Raw genomic sequence first — 18,452 nt, forward strand, 5'->3', positions numbered from 1 at the left:
TGTGCTATTGAGATACCATTGTAAACTCATCAGAAACATCTTTCAAATGAGAAAGCAGGAGTAAATAATACTTAAAACTATGAAAAGCATTATGAACAGATTATTTACAATGATAGTGAAATTTGTATGTCTAAACAATGTTCACATTTGCTCTTATTTTATTTCTTTACCTCTCCACTTTGGTTTCACAAAATAAAGACAACTTCTAAAAATAAAAACTGAAGCAAAATTAGCAATTGAAATGTGATGTCTTTCCTTTTGAGAACTAACTTCAACTAACTTCCCTTTTCTCTCATCTGACCAGAATCCGAAACAAAAATCAAATTCAAACTTTTAAAGTATTATTCAGACCTCTTATTTCACTGAATAAGCCTTAGGAAATACTGAGGTTAGTAATGTTTAGTCCTAAGGAAAACTGGTCCTGGCTTCCTTGACCAAAAGACATAAGATAAAAGGTTAAAAAAACCCTCATATTAGCTAGAAGTGGGCAATTCACACTTATTCTCTCAGTCCTCATTAACCAGTAGAATTGTTTCACTAATTTTCATTTTAAAAGGAGAAACAAAGGACCCTGTAGGGCAGAATCTTTGATGTGACATTGTTTCTTTCTTCCACATTTGATAAGCAGGGTCGTAAGGGATATTTAGATTATTTGTCTTCTAAGCCATTTTACAATTTATTAGTCTTTCTTGCACAGTAAATGTGAATGTTTAATATGTTTCATGTTTATTACTGCCAACAGTCTCCCCTTCCTACAATGAATGCTTTGGTTTAAATACCCATCAGTAAGTGACATGCAAAGTGTGTGTCCAATTAGATAGACCAATTAGAGCTTTAACGGTTATTTATTCCTATACTAAGGTTCAAGAGTCTATACTAGTAACCTCCCAATCCTTGGCCAAAGAGAGATGCTTGTAATTCAGTTAGCAGTCTTAAAGCAGCTTGGCCAAGAGTAAAAGAATTAGTGGAAATGCATCACCTAACAGAAAATAACCTAATATATTGCACAGAGATGATGAGTTAGTAGCATCTGAGTTATTCATTTTCCCCAGATACATTTCATCTTAATGGACAAATGGCTGATAAATCTGACACCACAGATAGATAAAAGCACTTGAGATAAACAGTACAAAGGTAAGAATGTAGTTCTTCAGAAATGGCAGGCTTAAATCCTATGAGAAGGAATAGGTTCAATGAAAAAATACACTAAACAAGAGAAAAGTATCCCTGACCAGTATTTACAATAATGCAAGAAGAAAATATACAAAACCCCCAAATATTACAAACTATGAAATTAGGGGGAAAGGCAGATTGGCTTATTTTTTTCTTCTAAAAAAGTTCCATTAATAAAAAAAGGGATATGAATATTTAGAAGCACAGGTTTTAAATGTATTGATAACTATAAAGAGAGACCAGGAAACAGGAAAAATAATTAAACTCTCATACAGCTCTGACTTGGATACAAAGCTTCTTTATAAAGGCTGAATGATCAATATAAAAGTTGAGAGGGTTGTATGTGAAGGAAAATAAACCCATACCGAAATCTATAATCATGAAGTCTCCCAGAGAATACTGGCAGAACTGTGACTGCATTCTAATGGATTTTCTTGGTTAAATTGTGAGAAGCTTCCAATCTCCATCAGTTCTCATAGGAAAATTTGTATATATATGTGTGTATTTAAGTATCTCTTTTAAATATTTTACAGATACTTAATATCTTACCAGTGTACTTGAAAATAGCAGAAACAAGTTTTTAAAACCTAGGTAACAGAATTATTATTTAAGACTAGTTATCACTAATAATAAATTTTCATGCCATTAAGATACTAGCTAATAAGATTCCAGGTATAGACGAATTGAAGTTTCAGTTCCTATTGTAAATCACTCAACCTTTCTGAAGGTTCATAAAGTGAAAAGAGGGATATCATGTTGTCACACCTTCCCAAGTATATTTTTAAAGCAAGTGAGGAGAAAATACATGCTGCAGTGTGGACAAAATGTACTGAATGCAATGACAGTTGATTCCCTGATGTAATGAAAGGGAACTAGAATATGATGAGTCCCAAGTTCCTCAGCAGTTCTAACAATGTTATTCAATAGCTCTCTTAAAATAGAAACAATCACATATGTCCCCACCACTGACCCGCACAGAGGGTCCCTCGTTATGTGCCCTGACTGGTAGCAAGAATGGGAGGTAGAAAGGCAGAGGAAAGATTCTTGTGCTTATTCCGTACTAAGGTATGCTGGTCCTTTCCATGGAGCCTTCTAACTACATGCTGAGAATACGCACTACATTTCCGAAACTCACTCTTCATCACTACAATGGAACGAGGCATGGAACAGAATAGGTAATGCACCTACATATATAATAGCATGTTCCTTCGAATCCTCATACACGCAAGGAACTGTCACCACTTGAGTTGCTGTTGGGTTGACATGTTAAATAAAATGTAATTATGCTCGGTGATAATAGGCTGGGACACTGATAGGTTTAAAAAAGGGAAATTCGAGGATACAAAAGTTACTGAATGGGATACAGGACGGGAAGGGATTACCTGGTTCCTAGATATTTGAGCTCATCTTCATCACCCCAACCAATATGGAAAAGATCTAGGCTCTGAAATAAGTTTTGTCATCTACATATTTAGCTTCATTTAATGAAATTGTACCCAAGTTCGAGAAGCAGATCCTTTCCCTTTAAGACAAAAGTCCCTGTACTGTACCCCTACTTTAAGAATCTAGGTCATGTATTTATTCATTGGGGGCTCTGTGACTTCTAGTCTAGGCAAGGCTAAGTGCCATTTTCTTGATTTCTATTCTCAAACTCTACCATGAAAACCCTATGTATTCTTTTATATGCGCTGTCTAGATAAAATAAAGATCTTCAACACCAATAAGAAAAAAGTGTACACCTTGGCAGGGCACCTGGGTGGCTCAGATGGTTGAGCGTCTGCCTTTGGCTCAGGTCATGATCCCAGGGTCTGGGCATCAAGCCCTGCATCGGGCTCCCTGCTCAGCGGAGAGCCTGTTTTGCCCTTTCCCTCTGCTGCTCCCCCTGCTTGTGCTCTCTTGCTCTCTTCTGTCAAATAAATAAATAAAATCTTAAAAAAAGAAAAAGTGTACATCTTTTATACTTTACTATTATTATTTTACTATTGCTATGACTATTAACTTTGCTATTGGCTCTATGAGACATTACCTTCTTGTGCCTGTCCTGGTTCCTTTGATGGCAACTTTACCTCCGTCCCTTACATTCAGGTGTTCTCTAGAGTTTTTGCATGCTTTAACTATAGAACCTCTGTGCATGACATCATCCTTTCACCAACAACTGTCAACTTTGCGTTTGTTTGCTTCATCTATATGTTCTTTCACTAGTCTTGTGAGTGCCAATTCTGTATAAACAACTGCTTGCTGAACTATTCATTTATATGCAAAATTGCTCCCAAAAGAAACTTAAATGGGTAGCACAACCAAAAATACACTGACCTTTATTTAATAAGAAACGTCATGCAGTTATGCTATAAGGTTCTAGCCAGTTGGGTCTACATGTGGGCTAAAATTTTGGCCAGAAGTTTAAAGGAGCCAGACTAGTTCTCCATGTCTAGGACAGTCCTTTATTCTCCTTGGGCAATTCCAAAATGACAACAGCCTATTTTTTAATCAATTACACAACATAAACCTTTCCTACAGTAAGAAAAAAACTGAGGCATGTATCCTTTCTATCTTCTTGAGGGGAACACATATTAATTTCAGAACCTCTTTGCATTGATAGAAGTACAATGACGCATGTCTGGTAGCATGAGTTAAATCTGTAACTCATCTGATGTAAAAACCTCACCTACCCATGCCCATTCAACTAACATTAAATATTGAAAAAAGTACATATTTACTTTCAGATCTCTAAACCAAAGTGCTAAAAACTTAAGGGCACATTATAAAGCATCGTTTAAGGCAGCAAACTCCCTTGATCAGAATGGGCAGGCTCTCAGAGTGAAGAACATGAAGAGAGAAACAGCCATAAATGACAATGGAAGATGATCGCAGATACAATTCAGCACATCACTTTAAAAACTAGATTGTACCTGAAGGCTGCAGAAACCCGATTTTATTGGGAAATTCTAATTTCCTTATTAATCAAATACTTCAGAACAGTAGTAAAGTTTTTTGTTTCTGTCGTTTTAATGAAAGCAAAGAGCGGAAACTGTTGTACAATTTTTTAAGGTATCTCACGATAATTATCTTCAAAAAGTGCTAATAACTTTATCTTTAATGGTCATTATTTTATTATTTTTTAAAGATTTTATTTATTTGTCAGAGAGAGAGAGAGGCAGAGACAGAGAGAAAGAAAGCACAAGCAAGGGACAAACAGGTAGAGGGAGAAGCAGACTCCCCACTGAGCAGGGAGCCCCATGCAGCGACTCAATCCCAGGACTCTGGCATCATGACTTGAGTTGAAGGCAGATACTCAACCGACTAAGCCACCCAAGGCGTCCCTTTTTTTTTAATTAAGATTTTATTTATTTATTTGTCAGAGAGAGAAAGCACATGCTGATTTTTAATGAATTTATTAAGTTTATTAAAATACATAGCATTTTAGGGACGAATTTCATTTCTCACTTGTTCAGATGAGCCATTTGTTGTACTTATAAGACAAATGTACTATCAGTTTCATATAGAGCCTTGGTTTCACACTTTTGAGTGAATAGGAAATAAAAAGCGAAAGATGAAGCACAATTATTAATATTTTTACCACCACTACAGCCAAAATTGTAAGTGTCTTTATTTACTTGGCTTTCAACTGTTGGAAGTGATGACAATGGAGAAAGTACCTCCATTTTACCCTCCATTCAGGGGTGAAAAAACCTTGAAATACAATACAAACATATTTTAATTTCAGTAGTATTGAAATTAGTGTTTATCTCCATCATTATAGTTTAGAAATTTAATAGAAAACTTCAAGTGGTTTTTATTAGAGCTTTCTAGAGGAATTTATCTTATCTCAGAGCAAAAAATGTCTCTTTCCTATATTATCAAATATCACATTTTCTGATAATTATAAATAGAAAATTTGCTAAATTATTAGGAATTTGCTAAAAATAACTCTTACTTTTTATCTGTAAACACTGAAAGTATTTTTCAATAAAAAAAAAACAACAGGGATATACTTAAACAATGGGGTGCCTGTCTGGCTCAGTTGGTGATGTGTAAGACTCTTGATGTCCAGGTTGTAAGTATAAAGCTTACTTAAAAAACAAAAATAAAAACAAAAACCCCAGGGCACTCAATTATTATTCAGTAATAATTCAGCTGCAAAAATGTTGTCTGCATATTTTATTACAGTTTTTTGTAACTTCATACTGGTCAAGTATGGTAGACTGAAGGTTTATATTCTGACAAAGGCAGAATGAAGTACTTACAAGCTACTACTATGAAACTCTTTTTTAAGTTCACTTAACATCGTCTTCCTCACTAAAGTGTTCTTGTTTAAACTGTTATTGTGCTGACTAAATAATTATAAGCCACCAGTATAATACAACAATGTAAAAATGGGGGTCCTACAGCTAGTTTTGGAATTAACCCCTTATTTGCACTAGTACATCATAAATTGTTCGAAACTTTTGATAATAAGGGTACAGTGAACAACTGTATGCTTCCAAAGAAATTAAATACTCCCAAAACTCTAGTTCCTTTTAAAGTATTATAAAAAATGCAGCCCTGCTTTTATAACATGATGAAACAATAAAAATAACTTAGCTTCTACATGTTCTATAAAATGTAATTATATTTACTAGATACAAATATGATGTAGACCTACACATTTTGTTAGATATTGAACTGTGTATTTAACTGTAGACATCCACAAACAACGATAAGTTACCTACAATGTACAGTCCCCTCAAGGCCAACTCTTCCAAACCTTCTCTTTGTACCAACTCCTCTGATCTTTGTTTGTCAATTTTGTAAAAACAGAGAGTTGCACATATTTCTCTACTTCCCACTTCTCTCTGGCCTACTTCTAAATGCTCATCTAATACCAATTAAATTAAATTGTTCAATTATATTTTTTTAAAGATTTTATTTATTTATTTGACAGAGAGAGATCACAAGTAGGCAGAGAGGCAGGAGAGAGAGAGAGGAGGAAGCAGGCTCCCTGCTGAGCAGAGAGCCCAATGTGGGACTCGATCCCAGGACCCTGAGATCATGACCTGAGCCGAAGGCAGCGGCTTAACCCACTGAGCCACCCAGGCGCCCAAATTGTTCAAATATTAAACAGCTCAACATGTAAAGAATGGATAAATGGTCCATTATTAGTGGCTGCCTTTACTGTCTCTCCAGTATGGACGGTTCCCAAAATTTTGAAATACTATGTGCAAATTGTTCTATTACAATTTACTGGAGCACAGAATCCATTCTTCCAAAGAAGGTGAGTTATTTTTTACAGTTTATTTCACAGACCAGATTCCAAATGGTACACAATAGTGAACTTCTGTTTTAAATTTGAAAAACCTTTCTCAAGTACCATTTATGCAAATAAGATTTTGTCTTAACTATTTAATAATGAGACCTTAAGAACTAAAAATAAAACAATTTTTTAAAAAGATCTTATTTTTTTCAAGTAATCTGTACATCCAATGTAGGGCTCCAACTCACAATCTTGACATCAAGAGTCACATGTTCTACTGACTGAGCCAGCCAGATGTCCCCAGAATTAAATCATTTTGTTGGAAAATCTTTGGTTATGATGGAAACCAAAATAAAAATCTGATGAAATCTGTTCTCTGGTTTCTTAAAAAAATCTTGACCAGTATTAACACTAAAGAAAAATTACTTATAATGTGCTACTTATAATATGGCCAATACCTATTCTCTATGAAATCAAAGATTTTACAGCAATTTGTACCCATATTCTTATGACATGGGTTTTTTTTTTTAAGATTTTATTTATTTATTTTACAGACAGAAATCACAAGAAGGCAGAAAGACAGGCAGAGAGAGAGGAAGGGAAGCAGGCTCCCTGCGGAGCAGAGAGCCCGATGCAGGGCTTGATCCCAGAACCCTGGGATCATGACCTGAGCCTAAGGCAGAGGCTTTAACCCATTGAGCCACCCAGGTGCTCCTCTCATGGATTTTTTAAAAAACAGTTTTTCTACTTTTTTTTTCTTCATTGCCTCTTAGCACCTTCTGATGTTTTCATTTTGCTTATACTAACCAGACCCCAGTCTAGAAATTTTGCTATTCTACTTTAAGGTACACTAAGAAATAAGCTAGAAAGTTAGACAAAATATTGTGTCCAGTGGGGGAAAAGAAGCAGGAGAAAAGGGTGAAGGCTTTGAAGGGAAAGATGAAGGGTTTTCCTAGTAAACAAAATACAAAAGCAATAATGTATAATAAACTCTGTGATATTTAAATGTTCCTTCAGAGAGTTTCTGTGTTCCAAATAACTACAACTGCAGGATATTATTGTATCGGTTGACCATAACTAACCACAATTTTAATATCTTATATATAAGAAAATTTTAATTAAGATGCCAAGTGTAGCAAAATTGAGAAAAGAGAAAAATATAAGGCCAGGAGTTAGGTGCTCTGTAGTAAGGCCGAGAAAAAGCAATATCCATTCTCAGCAGTTTTTCTGGTATTCTATCTATATGTAGGAAGGTAATTATCTCCTTAAGAGATATCATTTATATATTTTAAATTTTATAACACACCTTCCAACACACATCATTTTCAGAAATCTTTTTTTGTTTTTAAAGATTTATTTAAGAGAGAGAGAGAGGGTAACAGGAGGGGCAGAGGGAGAGGGAGAGAGCTCAGAACCAGACTCCGGGCTTGATCTCACATCCCTGAGATCATGGCCTGAGCTGAAAACAAGTCAAGACACTCAACTTATGGAGCCACTCCAACACACCATTTTAAAAAACATAATATTAATCAATGAGATAAATATATGGAAGGAGAGTTAGACAGAAAGCACACTATTTGTTTTCTTAACCCGAACTTGCTGTTTTTTTTTTTTTTTTTTAAAGCTGTTTTGAGAGAATGAGAAGACAACAAACCACAGGCTGATAGGAAATATTTGCCAACAACCCTATCTGATAAAGAATTGTTACCCAAAATATATAAAGAACTCTTAAATGAACAATTGACTAAAAAATGGACAAAAGACCCGAATAGACAACTCACCAATGAAGATATATGATGGCAAGTAAGCATATTAAAAAATGGTCAATATGACATGTCACTGGGAATGCAAATCAAAGCTATGACACATCACCATACACCTATTAAAAGGGCAAAACTACGTTGTACGATACTACAATGATGGACACAGGCCATCATAAATTTGTCACAACCCATAGAATACTCAACACTAAGGATAAACCTTCACGTAAACTATGGACTTTAGATGATAATAAGGCATCAGTGTGGGATCATCTATTCTAACAACTGAGCCACCCCAACACAGGGCGTCAGTAACTGGGGAGGTTGTGTCTATGTAGCAACAGAAGTATGATAACTCTACTTTCTCTGCTCATTTTTGTTGTAAGAAATATAACTCTAGCAACAGAAGTATGATAACTCTACTTTCTCTGCTCATTTTTGTTGTACGAAATATTAATCAAAAAATTAAGGACTGGGGTGCCCTGGTGGGCCAGCCAGTTAAGCGACCGACTCTTGATTTTGGTTCAGGTGTTGATCTCACTATTGTGAGATCGAGCCCCATGCTCAGCAGGGACTAAGGTTGAGGATTCTTTCTTTCCCTTTGATCCGGCCCCTCCCTGTTCTAAAATAATAAATAAAAATTTTTTTTAAACATTTTATTTATTTATGTGAGAGAAAAAGAAAGTGTGAGCAGGACAATATGAACGGGGGGAAGGCAAAGGCAGAGGGAGAAGCAGACTCCACTGAATAGGGAGTCTGATGAGGGACTCTGTCCCAGGACTGGGGATCATGACCTGCACTGAAAGGCAAACATTTACCCAACTGAGCCACCCATATGACCCTAAATAATCCTTTTTAAAAAATTAAGGATGAGGGCGCATGGGCGGCTCAGTCAGTTAAGCGGATTGCCTTCAGCCCAGGTATGATCCTAGAGTCCCGGGATTGAGTCCCACATCAGCTTCCCTGCTCAGCAGGGAGTTGACTCCTCCCGCTGACCTCTCTCTTCTCATTCTCTCTTTCTCAAATAAAAAAATAAAATCTTTAAAAAAAAAATTAAGGACCAATTATGCCAAAGACCCAGAGAGTTATATATTTTTAATGTTACAAAAAAATTCCAAAATCCTGAAGACCTAAAAAAAGATTACATTTGGAATATTATTCTTACTCTGTATTTTATGATATATAAAAATCAAAGAAAGTTATTACATATTCCTTCTGATATGTCAAACTATATAAAAATGATATTGAGATTTAAATATTGAAAGCTTAAAAGGAGAAATCAACATTAGTAGGTAAAAGCCTCATTCAGTTTAATAAATGGGCTGAGATATGGACTCTATTCATCTACTTTGGAATTATTATAATTTTACCAGTTTGGATGCAGTAGCTAAAATGGGATATTAACACATAGGTATTTACCTTTGAGTCATAATTTTGAAGGCATCTGGGAGGTAGCAGTCTGTATTCTCCATCTGAAATGGGTCAGCATCGCAAATCTTGTCATCCGTCCGACCATAGTTAGCGCTCTCAATCATGATGACATCACTGCCTGGACATCGCAGATCTATAGAATAACCTTCACAGGATAATTCTCGCCTAACTAGCCCGAATGGTAAAGCTGCTCTGCTGAAACCTTAAAAATAAAAGAAAGAAAAAAGAAATTAAAATCAACACATTTATGAAATATATTATTTTTTTTTAAAGATTTTATTTATTTATTTGACAGACAGAAATCACAAGTAGGCAGAGAGAAATGAGAAAGCAGGCTCCCTGCTGAGCAGAGAGCCCGATGCAGGGCTCGATCCCAGGACCCTGGGATCATGACCTGAGCCGAAGGCAGAGTAAGCTTTAACCCACTGAGCCTCCCAGGCGCCCCTGAAATATATTATTTTAACAAGGCATTTCAAGTAATATGATTCATGTCTACATTCAAGAGGTGTCACAAAAAGTATGTTTTTTAAGTCACCCATTCACACATTAAATAATTCTTTGACTCCTTATGTTAAGAGTTTTTTATCTTTTTAAATATGTATCTTTAGCTGAACTATTCACCTGCATAATTTAAAATTACACAATCAAAATATTTTCTGTATAATCTAATCACAAGCAGAAACTAAACGACTCTTTTGAGTCAATCCAAAGAAAAATGACCAATTTAATCAATGGATTTATAAATAATGATGTTTTACAAATACAGAATGGAACAACTAATCAAGAAACAATCTTCATTTAGGCAGTGGATAAAATCTCTGTATATAATGACTTGACTTTCTCATTTAATGTAGACATATTAATTGCTGTTAGTAGCATTATCTTAAAAAATACTTTTGTCTTAGCAGTTTTGCACCCCTCCAAGAAAAAAAACCAAAGATACAATGACAACAACATATTATGGCATATTAGCTTATGTCAATTTATAGACACTTTATTTAAAAGTGGCATCAATGGACGCATGCAGCAGCTAGGCATTCAAAGGCGTCAACACCCCCTGTCTGACAAGCTGAAAAAACCCAGGAAGGGCAAAATTTGTCTAAGAGTCACTTTTGTCATCTACAGAACGGAGATGAAACACCTGTGATGTGACTTTTCCTACCTGGATGACTCTAAGATAAGATCATGTACATAACCGTGCTCAATTAAAAATGCTATATGAATGTAAGTGTGGTGTATTAGAAAGAGTGCAGACACCTTCTGTTCATGAGTGCTGAAAAAAATCTGCAGATGGAATAAAAGATTAGGATTTTAAATTACCAACCAGGGACCCATGAAGTAGCAACACAGCGTAGGACAAAGATAAGTGAGTGAAGTCCATCTTCACTGTGCTGGTGTTCTACCCATGCATGGTTAGCTACCAGTATCAAAAACTTCTCCAGCATTGCCTCAATTTTGTATTTCAATTTTCTAACCTGTCACCATCTCAAACATTCCTGTTATAAAAGACTAGCAATAATTTTAGTATTTTTTCTTATCTCTATCCTTTTAATTACTCTGCATCACGTAAGTTATCCTTTATGTCCCCTTTTTGTAGGAAAAAAACCTGACCTTCAGAAGTAAATGGTTCCAAGTTATGAACTTCAAGTTCAAAACTAGGTTATGGAGGCACCTGGGTGGCTCAGTGGGTTAAAACCTCTGCCTTCGGCTCAGGTCATGGTCCCAGGGTCCTGGGATCGAGCCCCAAGTCGGGCAATGGCAAAAGCTTTGTGGAAATTCAAAAAAGCAACATACAAAATTTTGAAACACAAAGTATTTTAAAGATATCTATTTTGTAATGATAACTCCTTAATAAATGAGAATAAATCATATTACTAGAAAGTACCGTGAATTTTAGAACACATTAGAAGACTGGCTAGGAGCCATAATTCACAACTTTCACTACTTGTCAAAAATATAGGATTGACTATGAAGCATTGTGGTTTTTAAAATAAGCCCTTAATTTTTGTTGCTGTTGATAGTATGCAGGATTACAGTTATTAAGGTTCTAAGTTAATTTTTCTCTGCTTTTGAAAGATATTTAAGAAATTGCATTGTTGAGTGTCCTGCTGTTTCGGTAATTCGGTGAGAGGATTTTTAAACCTTAGCTATAGTCATCCAAACAGGTAAAGTAAGGAAGAAAAGAAAAAAAAAAAAAAACAAGGGAAAGGGACAGAAAGATCTGTATACTTTAATAATTTCGATTTCTAATGTAGAATCTTCTGGAGAAGAGAGATCATGGTGCTTACGCTTTGCAGAGAACTAAATGAGTTCTTAATAGTGAATATTGCTTTATTAAATGCCACAATGTCTATTGTTTTGAATCACAAGTGTTCTTTACAAATTCTTGCTCTCTCCCCTGTTTCCATTGAACTTTATACTTCTTCATGAAAGTGCTTATTGTTACCACACAGTACTATGCATATTCATTTTTAATTTATATCTTCCCTGCTAGACTATGATGATAGAGTTCTTATAATTCCAATGCCTAGGTGGGTACGTGACACGTAATTCCAACAAGTATTATCAAACCAAAGCTAAATCGAGCTGGTGTTTGTTAAAACCATAAATAATTACAATCTTTCCCCTCTGTAATACCTATTTCCTTTGGTCATGGAAATAAAAACAGTTAGCATTTAGAAACAGATAAATCACTTATAATCAGTGAAAATGATATGCCATCCTCAAAAAAGAAAAAAAATTCTGCCAATTATTTTCTAGGTACTGCTGGGGTTCATTAATGTTTAACATAAAGACAGGTGAGTAATTTGTTTGTGAGCTTTCATTTACTTAAACCCTGTTTTTCCAATCAGAAACACAGAAGTTCAAATAGGAACACAGAAAACTTGTTATAATAGCTAACATTTACAACACTAATTATTATGTTCTGGCACTGTGCTAAATGCTTTATATGGATCCCTTTTTTAATGCTAACCAACATCAAGATCAACAACGGAGTAAGTTACTATTATAATACCAGTTTTACAGAGTATGAAACTAAGGCATAAAGTTCGGCATCTCAAGGATTACTACAGGCTTGTCTATAATGTACACAGGTTCTCAGACTTCTGAGCTCACGCTCTTCTTAGTGGCAATAAACAGAAGAGTATTGTGTGACTTCTCAAGCCACCTTACTGATAATAATTTTATAAATTTTCACACAATCTGAAAATCTACCAATGAATATTAGTAAATTTGACAGGACAAAATTATGGGAAAGGTTCACAGAACATATAGATAATAATGAAAATTCTATTTTTGGAAATGTAGTGTAGTATGCCATAAATATAAAGAGAGCACAGCCTACACTCTTCAAATAAATATACATGGCAAGAACATGGGATACTAAAGCACGTGTGTCTGGGTGAGGCTTGTGGGTTTGGCAAAAACATTTTATATTCCTGGGTTATAATTTCTTTTTCTGAAGAATTAAAGTCATTTCAAATTTGCATCAAATTTCATCAATCTGTGATTCTAAGTAGGCAAGTTCCTTTTGATCAGGTAACACATGCTATTCTAACATTCTCAAGCAGTAACTGAGTAATAAATTACTCGCTGTTTTCTTTAAAATATAAACATACATGAGAAGGCTAACATGGATGTGTCATGGCACAACTGTGTAGCTTACTACTGTCTGTGTAGCTTACTACTACAGCTTACTACTGTACTTACTACTGTAGCTTACTACTGTCAAGGTAATTCTCCAAAGCATATGTGATGACTAGGCAGCCAGGGTTCACACAAATCATAAGCAGACATCATTCTGGATTAACTATTTTAATCAAGGACAGTCAAAGGGATAAAATAAACATAGGCCAACATGGGATCACAAGAAAAATTCACATTAATTTCTTAGTAAAATGTAAATGGCTGTGCCTTCTTCAGCCACTTCACACTATTTTTCCTAAAAACTTCAAGGAGTGGGTTCAGTCTCTTCAACAATGGTACACAGGAGAAGCTTTGGAAAGGTCTTAAATAAAACTGTTGCCATTGATATTAATTTTTTTAATTCAACATTTTCACTAAGAAAATGTGATGGGGAAAAAAAAAAAAAACAGAACAGATCTTATTCCCAAATACATTAATTTACTCCTTTATTTACAACACGTTAATGACTTACTATATTGAGTCACAGAAATAAAACATTACAGGTATGGCTACTATTTCTTAACCACACTTTCTTCCTTTGTATATGATGTAACTCTTAAGTGTTTAAAGTGGGTATTTTTAGGACTTTTTTTTAAGTCACTTGCCAGGACTATATAAGTCATTCCCAAACATGATTTTGCATCAGAGTCAACTGGTAAATGTTTTCAAAAAGATCTTCAAGCCCTAATTCAGACCTACTGAATCACAATTTCTGGGTTCAGATAAAGCTGGGTATCTGTATTAGGGAAGGAAAATGTTAATTTATTTGCAACACAATGATATAATAACTAATATGTGCCAAGAATTTCTCCAAGGCCTTTTTAAATTAGTTTTTATTTCTCTATTGAGATTACATACTTATTAAGTCATTGCCATCATATTTCCTCTTAATTTTCTAATATAGATGTAGTTTTACTTTAATCTTTGAACATATTCATAATAGCCACTTTGAAATTTTTATCTGCTAAATCTAACATCTGGGCCTACATCAGACACAGTTTCTACTCAATGCTTTTTCTCCCGAGTATGGGTCAATTTCCTTGTTTCTCTGCAAATCTTGTAAATTTTTTGTTGTTAGAAACTAGACATTTTAAAAAATATTCTGTTAGCAACTGCAGATCCAGATTTTCTTCCCCAGAGAATTGCTGCTACTGTAATTATTTTCTCTTTAGAATCTTGACTGATTTAAGCTACAGAATCTGTCCCCTCCATCTTCTTCCGCTGCTGTCTCTGCTCACTATTGTTATTTTAATTCTTATTTTCATTTTCTAGCCTGGCTTCCTAGGGATCATTCCTGTCTCTGCATAGCTTAGTGATGGGCCAATGATTGGGCAGAGTCTTTACCTTAAACACCATGAACACATAACAAGGTCTGTACCCTCTGCTGACTGATCTGAGTGTGTGTTAGGGAGAGTGTGCAAGGTTCAGGCAGTTTCCAAGTCAGCCTCAGTTATTTACTTTCTGCCAACTCCTCTCACATCTCTTTGGCATGTGTGTGTAGCTTCCCACTTAGTCAAGAATGCATAGAGAACTTTGGCTCTTTTCATTTCAAAGATTCCCTGGGTTTGTTTCAGACTGGCCCTCCAGTCTCCCCAATAGGGACTACAACCTCAGGCTAGCAGAGCTGAGTCTTTCCCATCTGTTTTCCGCAGTGTTTACTACTTTCATTGGCAACACTGCTGGGCACGGGTTTCCATCCTCCACTCCAAATCAAGCCAACTCTCTCTGGCAGCAGTCACTGACTTTCAAGGCCAGCCTTGCCCTAATGAAACTAGCACAAAGACTTAGTAAGGAGTGGAGGGTAGGAGCAGCCCCAGGCTAGAAGGCTTTGAACTTCCATTGTTCATTCCAGAAGTTGTATATCTTTTCATAAATAAATGCTTCCCAATTTCTTATTTGGCTCTAGTTCATTTCCACAGCCTTAAATTGTTGTGGTTCACAATTCTGTACAGATTTATACTTGTTTTGGGAGAGGATTTGCCACCTTCTTCATCCCCAACATCTGAAGAAGCTCCTCAAAGGACTTTATGAATATTTACAAGTAAAATGCTCAAAACTGTATGGGGTAGGTGATATTACCATTATCACCATTTTAAAGAGGAAGAAACTGAGGCACAGAAAAATTACTTTTTCCATCATCATATCATCCAGTAAGAATGAAATCAAGGTTTGAGATACATTAATGCAGATACATTAAGTTCATATCCTTAAATGTTACTTTAATGCCTCTTAGAAGCAGGTCTGCAGACCCTGGGCAGGGGAATTAGTTAGTAGGATGTACTGGGTGCTTTCCAGTCTTAGGGGAAGAAGAGCAGGAAAGGAAATAATAGTGTGTTTGATTGTTAAGCTTACTATGAAACTGTCCAATCAACATAATCAACATAAAGAAATTCCCAAATTAAAGCCCTTTAATTATACTATTACTATGACATTTATTCTAAGTCGTATTTTCAATCTATTTCTATTTCAACAAAGTGGGGTGGGGGAGGGGGAGCCTCCCAGCAAACAAAGTATAATCCAATCCATCGTGCAACCCTGACAATCAAAGAAAAAAACTTGTGGGAGACCCTGTGAGCAAAAAAATCAATATTGCAGCTTTGTGCTGTGCAAATGTGAATATCCCCAAATAGTGGTGCTTAGAGTAAAATGAACTATTTTGCTCCATTTTCTCCACTCTGAACAAATGATTTTGAAAAGACGGGTTTTTTTTTCCCCCCAAGCTATAAAATGTCAAGCAATAATTCTCTGTGCTTTAGGCTAGTGATTGGAATAAATATCTCCCAGCAACAGGTGTGGTGACTTAGGACTGAATCATTCACATTCAGAGGATAACTCCTAATAAACAGATGCACTTCTTTGAGATGTGAATTTGTAAGATCGGAATTGGAACTGTCATTGGATTTTGCATCATATAAGCATTTTTGCAAGAATAGATGCTACTCTGGTGACAGTATACTCTGCCATAAGCTTACACTTGTGATAAACTTTAGGCACTTGATTATAAAAACTTTACTTTTCTGACATTGTCTCCATTCATTTTGCTCTTTATATAGATTTCTGCAAAATCATACATTCCTATATAAGTCTTATTAAGCTATAATATAAAAACATCAACTTTTCTGGAACCGTTTTTTCTTAATTACTTTGAACTAAACCCTGTCATGGATGCTACTGCTCTTGCTGTCTGGGGTCCTGGTAAGCACCATGTCTTCTGATTATCAGGGACCTTTATGGAACTGAGGCTGTGACTTCAAGCTCTACTGAAACATTAACGCAAGTCACAGTCTACTACCAGTGCTGGCATATTGAAATCTGATTTATTTCTGTTTATATATGTTAATGATTTTTCCCCCTAAAATGGAAATGAGAAAACTACTTAATAGGTGGGGACATGGTTTCAACCAGGCTGACCTACAGCCTACAAGCTTCCAGAAAACTTTTTTCCATTCCATTTTCGTTCAGATGAAAAGAAAATGTTAAAAATAAGCGTAAAAGATCATTTATTTCACTAATGGTTCAACATTTTTATTTCTTTCTGAATATTCATGATGTCATCAAGACAATGTTAAAATTCAAGGATGTATAAAAAAAGCTTTTGTTGGTAGGGGAACATGATTGGCTCAATTGGTAGAACATGTGACTCTTGATCTCAGGGTCATAAGTTCAAGCTTGATGTTGGGTGGAGAGCTTACTTACACTCATTATTAAATCACAAGTGCCACTAAAATACAGCAACTTAGTGATATAATACTATCAGTTTAATATTAATTCTCAATATTAATTAATTAACTAATATTAATTCTTTTAGAAAAGAAAAATTCCTGGGCGCCTGGGTGGCTCAGTGGGCTAAGCCGCTGCCTTTGGCTCAGGTCATGATCTCAGGGTCCTGGGATCGAGTCCCGCATCGGGCTCTCTGCTCAGCAGGGAGCCTGCTTCCTCCTCTCTCTCTCTCTGCCTGCCTCTCTGCCTACTTGTGATCTCTCTCTGTCAAATAAATAAATAAATAAAATCTTTTAAATTAAAAAAAAAAAAAAGAAAAGAAAAATTCCTGATAAGCATGTCTACTGAAATATTACATGCAACTTGAAGAGGTGCTTTTAATTGCTTCAGTAAAAGCTATAACTTCTTCAAAGTTCAGAAATGTAGGATACTTTAATTCTGATCTACTTCTAAAAGAAATTAGTAAATTTTGTATTAAGCCTCAATATTTCCCTGCCTATGTTTAAACTGTGCCCTCTGTGTAGAATATTCTACTCATTTTTCTCTTAGGCAACAATTACTCTCCAAATCCTGTCAAGCCTTCTCTACACAAAGAGGAAAAGAATCTGAGCTCAGGTTTTGGGTCATCTATTTTTTTTTTTCTTCCAATAATATTTACTGCCCCCCTACTATGTGTCTAGCACTTTTCTAGGCGCACAGGTTAACAGTGAACAAACATGACAATGATCCCTGCGCCTAGGTAATTTACATGGGTAGTGAGTTCTCCTTGAGAAAAGGTATCACATCTATCTAGTTCACCATTACAAGGCCAAAACCTAACAGTTAGCTGACAGGGCTCTCTTCATAGAAGGCATGAAATAAAGATATATTAAATAAATGGATGTGCAAAAGAACTAAGTGAATGAACAATTATGAGCTCCTCTGGCAGAGGAGGCAACATGCTTCTAAGAGTCTCCTTACTTAATATTCCTCCCCTGCTGAACTCTGAGCTACTCAACAGAAAAAAGTGAATCCTATTTACTTTTGTATCCTTGGTTTCCGGCACAATGCATAATGCACAATAGGCATTCAATTTTTACTTAATTTTATTTAGTGCTGTATTTTATACCTTAATTCCTTATACAAAAAGATGTCAAATACACCCAGGAACATAAAATGAAGATGTTTTTACAAGGGAAAAAAACAAAACCACAATTCTATATTAAAATGTTTTAAAACTTAAAATAAAATCCAGATATCAGGAAATAAAGAATACAAATGTAACAAAGATGACATCTTCACCGGAGTCCCCAAATCAGTGGGTCTCAGCAATGAAATGCACCCCTAAATGACCAACCATCTGCTGGACTTCACAATCATCCAGGAATCCATGTAAAAACATTACAAAAACCAGAATAACAACTTTACCCTGTTTTCCCTACCCCACTAAATAGGAAACACTCTTTACATTT

The 18,452-nt window shown here is 35.5% G+C and overlaps 1 protein-coding gene across 17 annotated transcripts in view; it reads right to left on the reverse strand.

Annotated features, from left to right (window-relative positions):
- The window catches only part of ADGRL2 (adhesion G protein-coupled receptor L2), a 508,892-nt gene that overhangs the window by 75,580 nt on the left and 414,860 nt on the right, over positions 1 to 18,452 (reverse strand). For all 17 annotated transcript variants that reach the window (XM_032360956.1, XM_032360954.1, XM_032360955.1 and 14 more), the window contains one exon: positions 9,583 to 9,796. In XM_032360956.1, the coding sequence (XP_032216847.1) occupies positions 9,583 to 9,796 (214 nt within the window). The remainder of the gene's footprint in view (positions 1 to 9,582; positions 9,797 to 18,452) is intronic.

Source organism: Mustela erminea, chromosome 10, assembly GCF_009829155.1.
Source record: "Mustela erminea isolate mMusErm1 chromosome 10, mMusErm1.Pri, whole genome shotgun sequence".
Classification (NCBI taxonomy): Eukaryota; Metazoa; Chordata; class Mammalia; order Carnivora; family Mustelidae; genus Mustela; species Mustela erminea.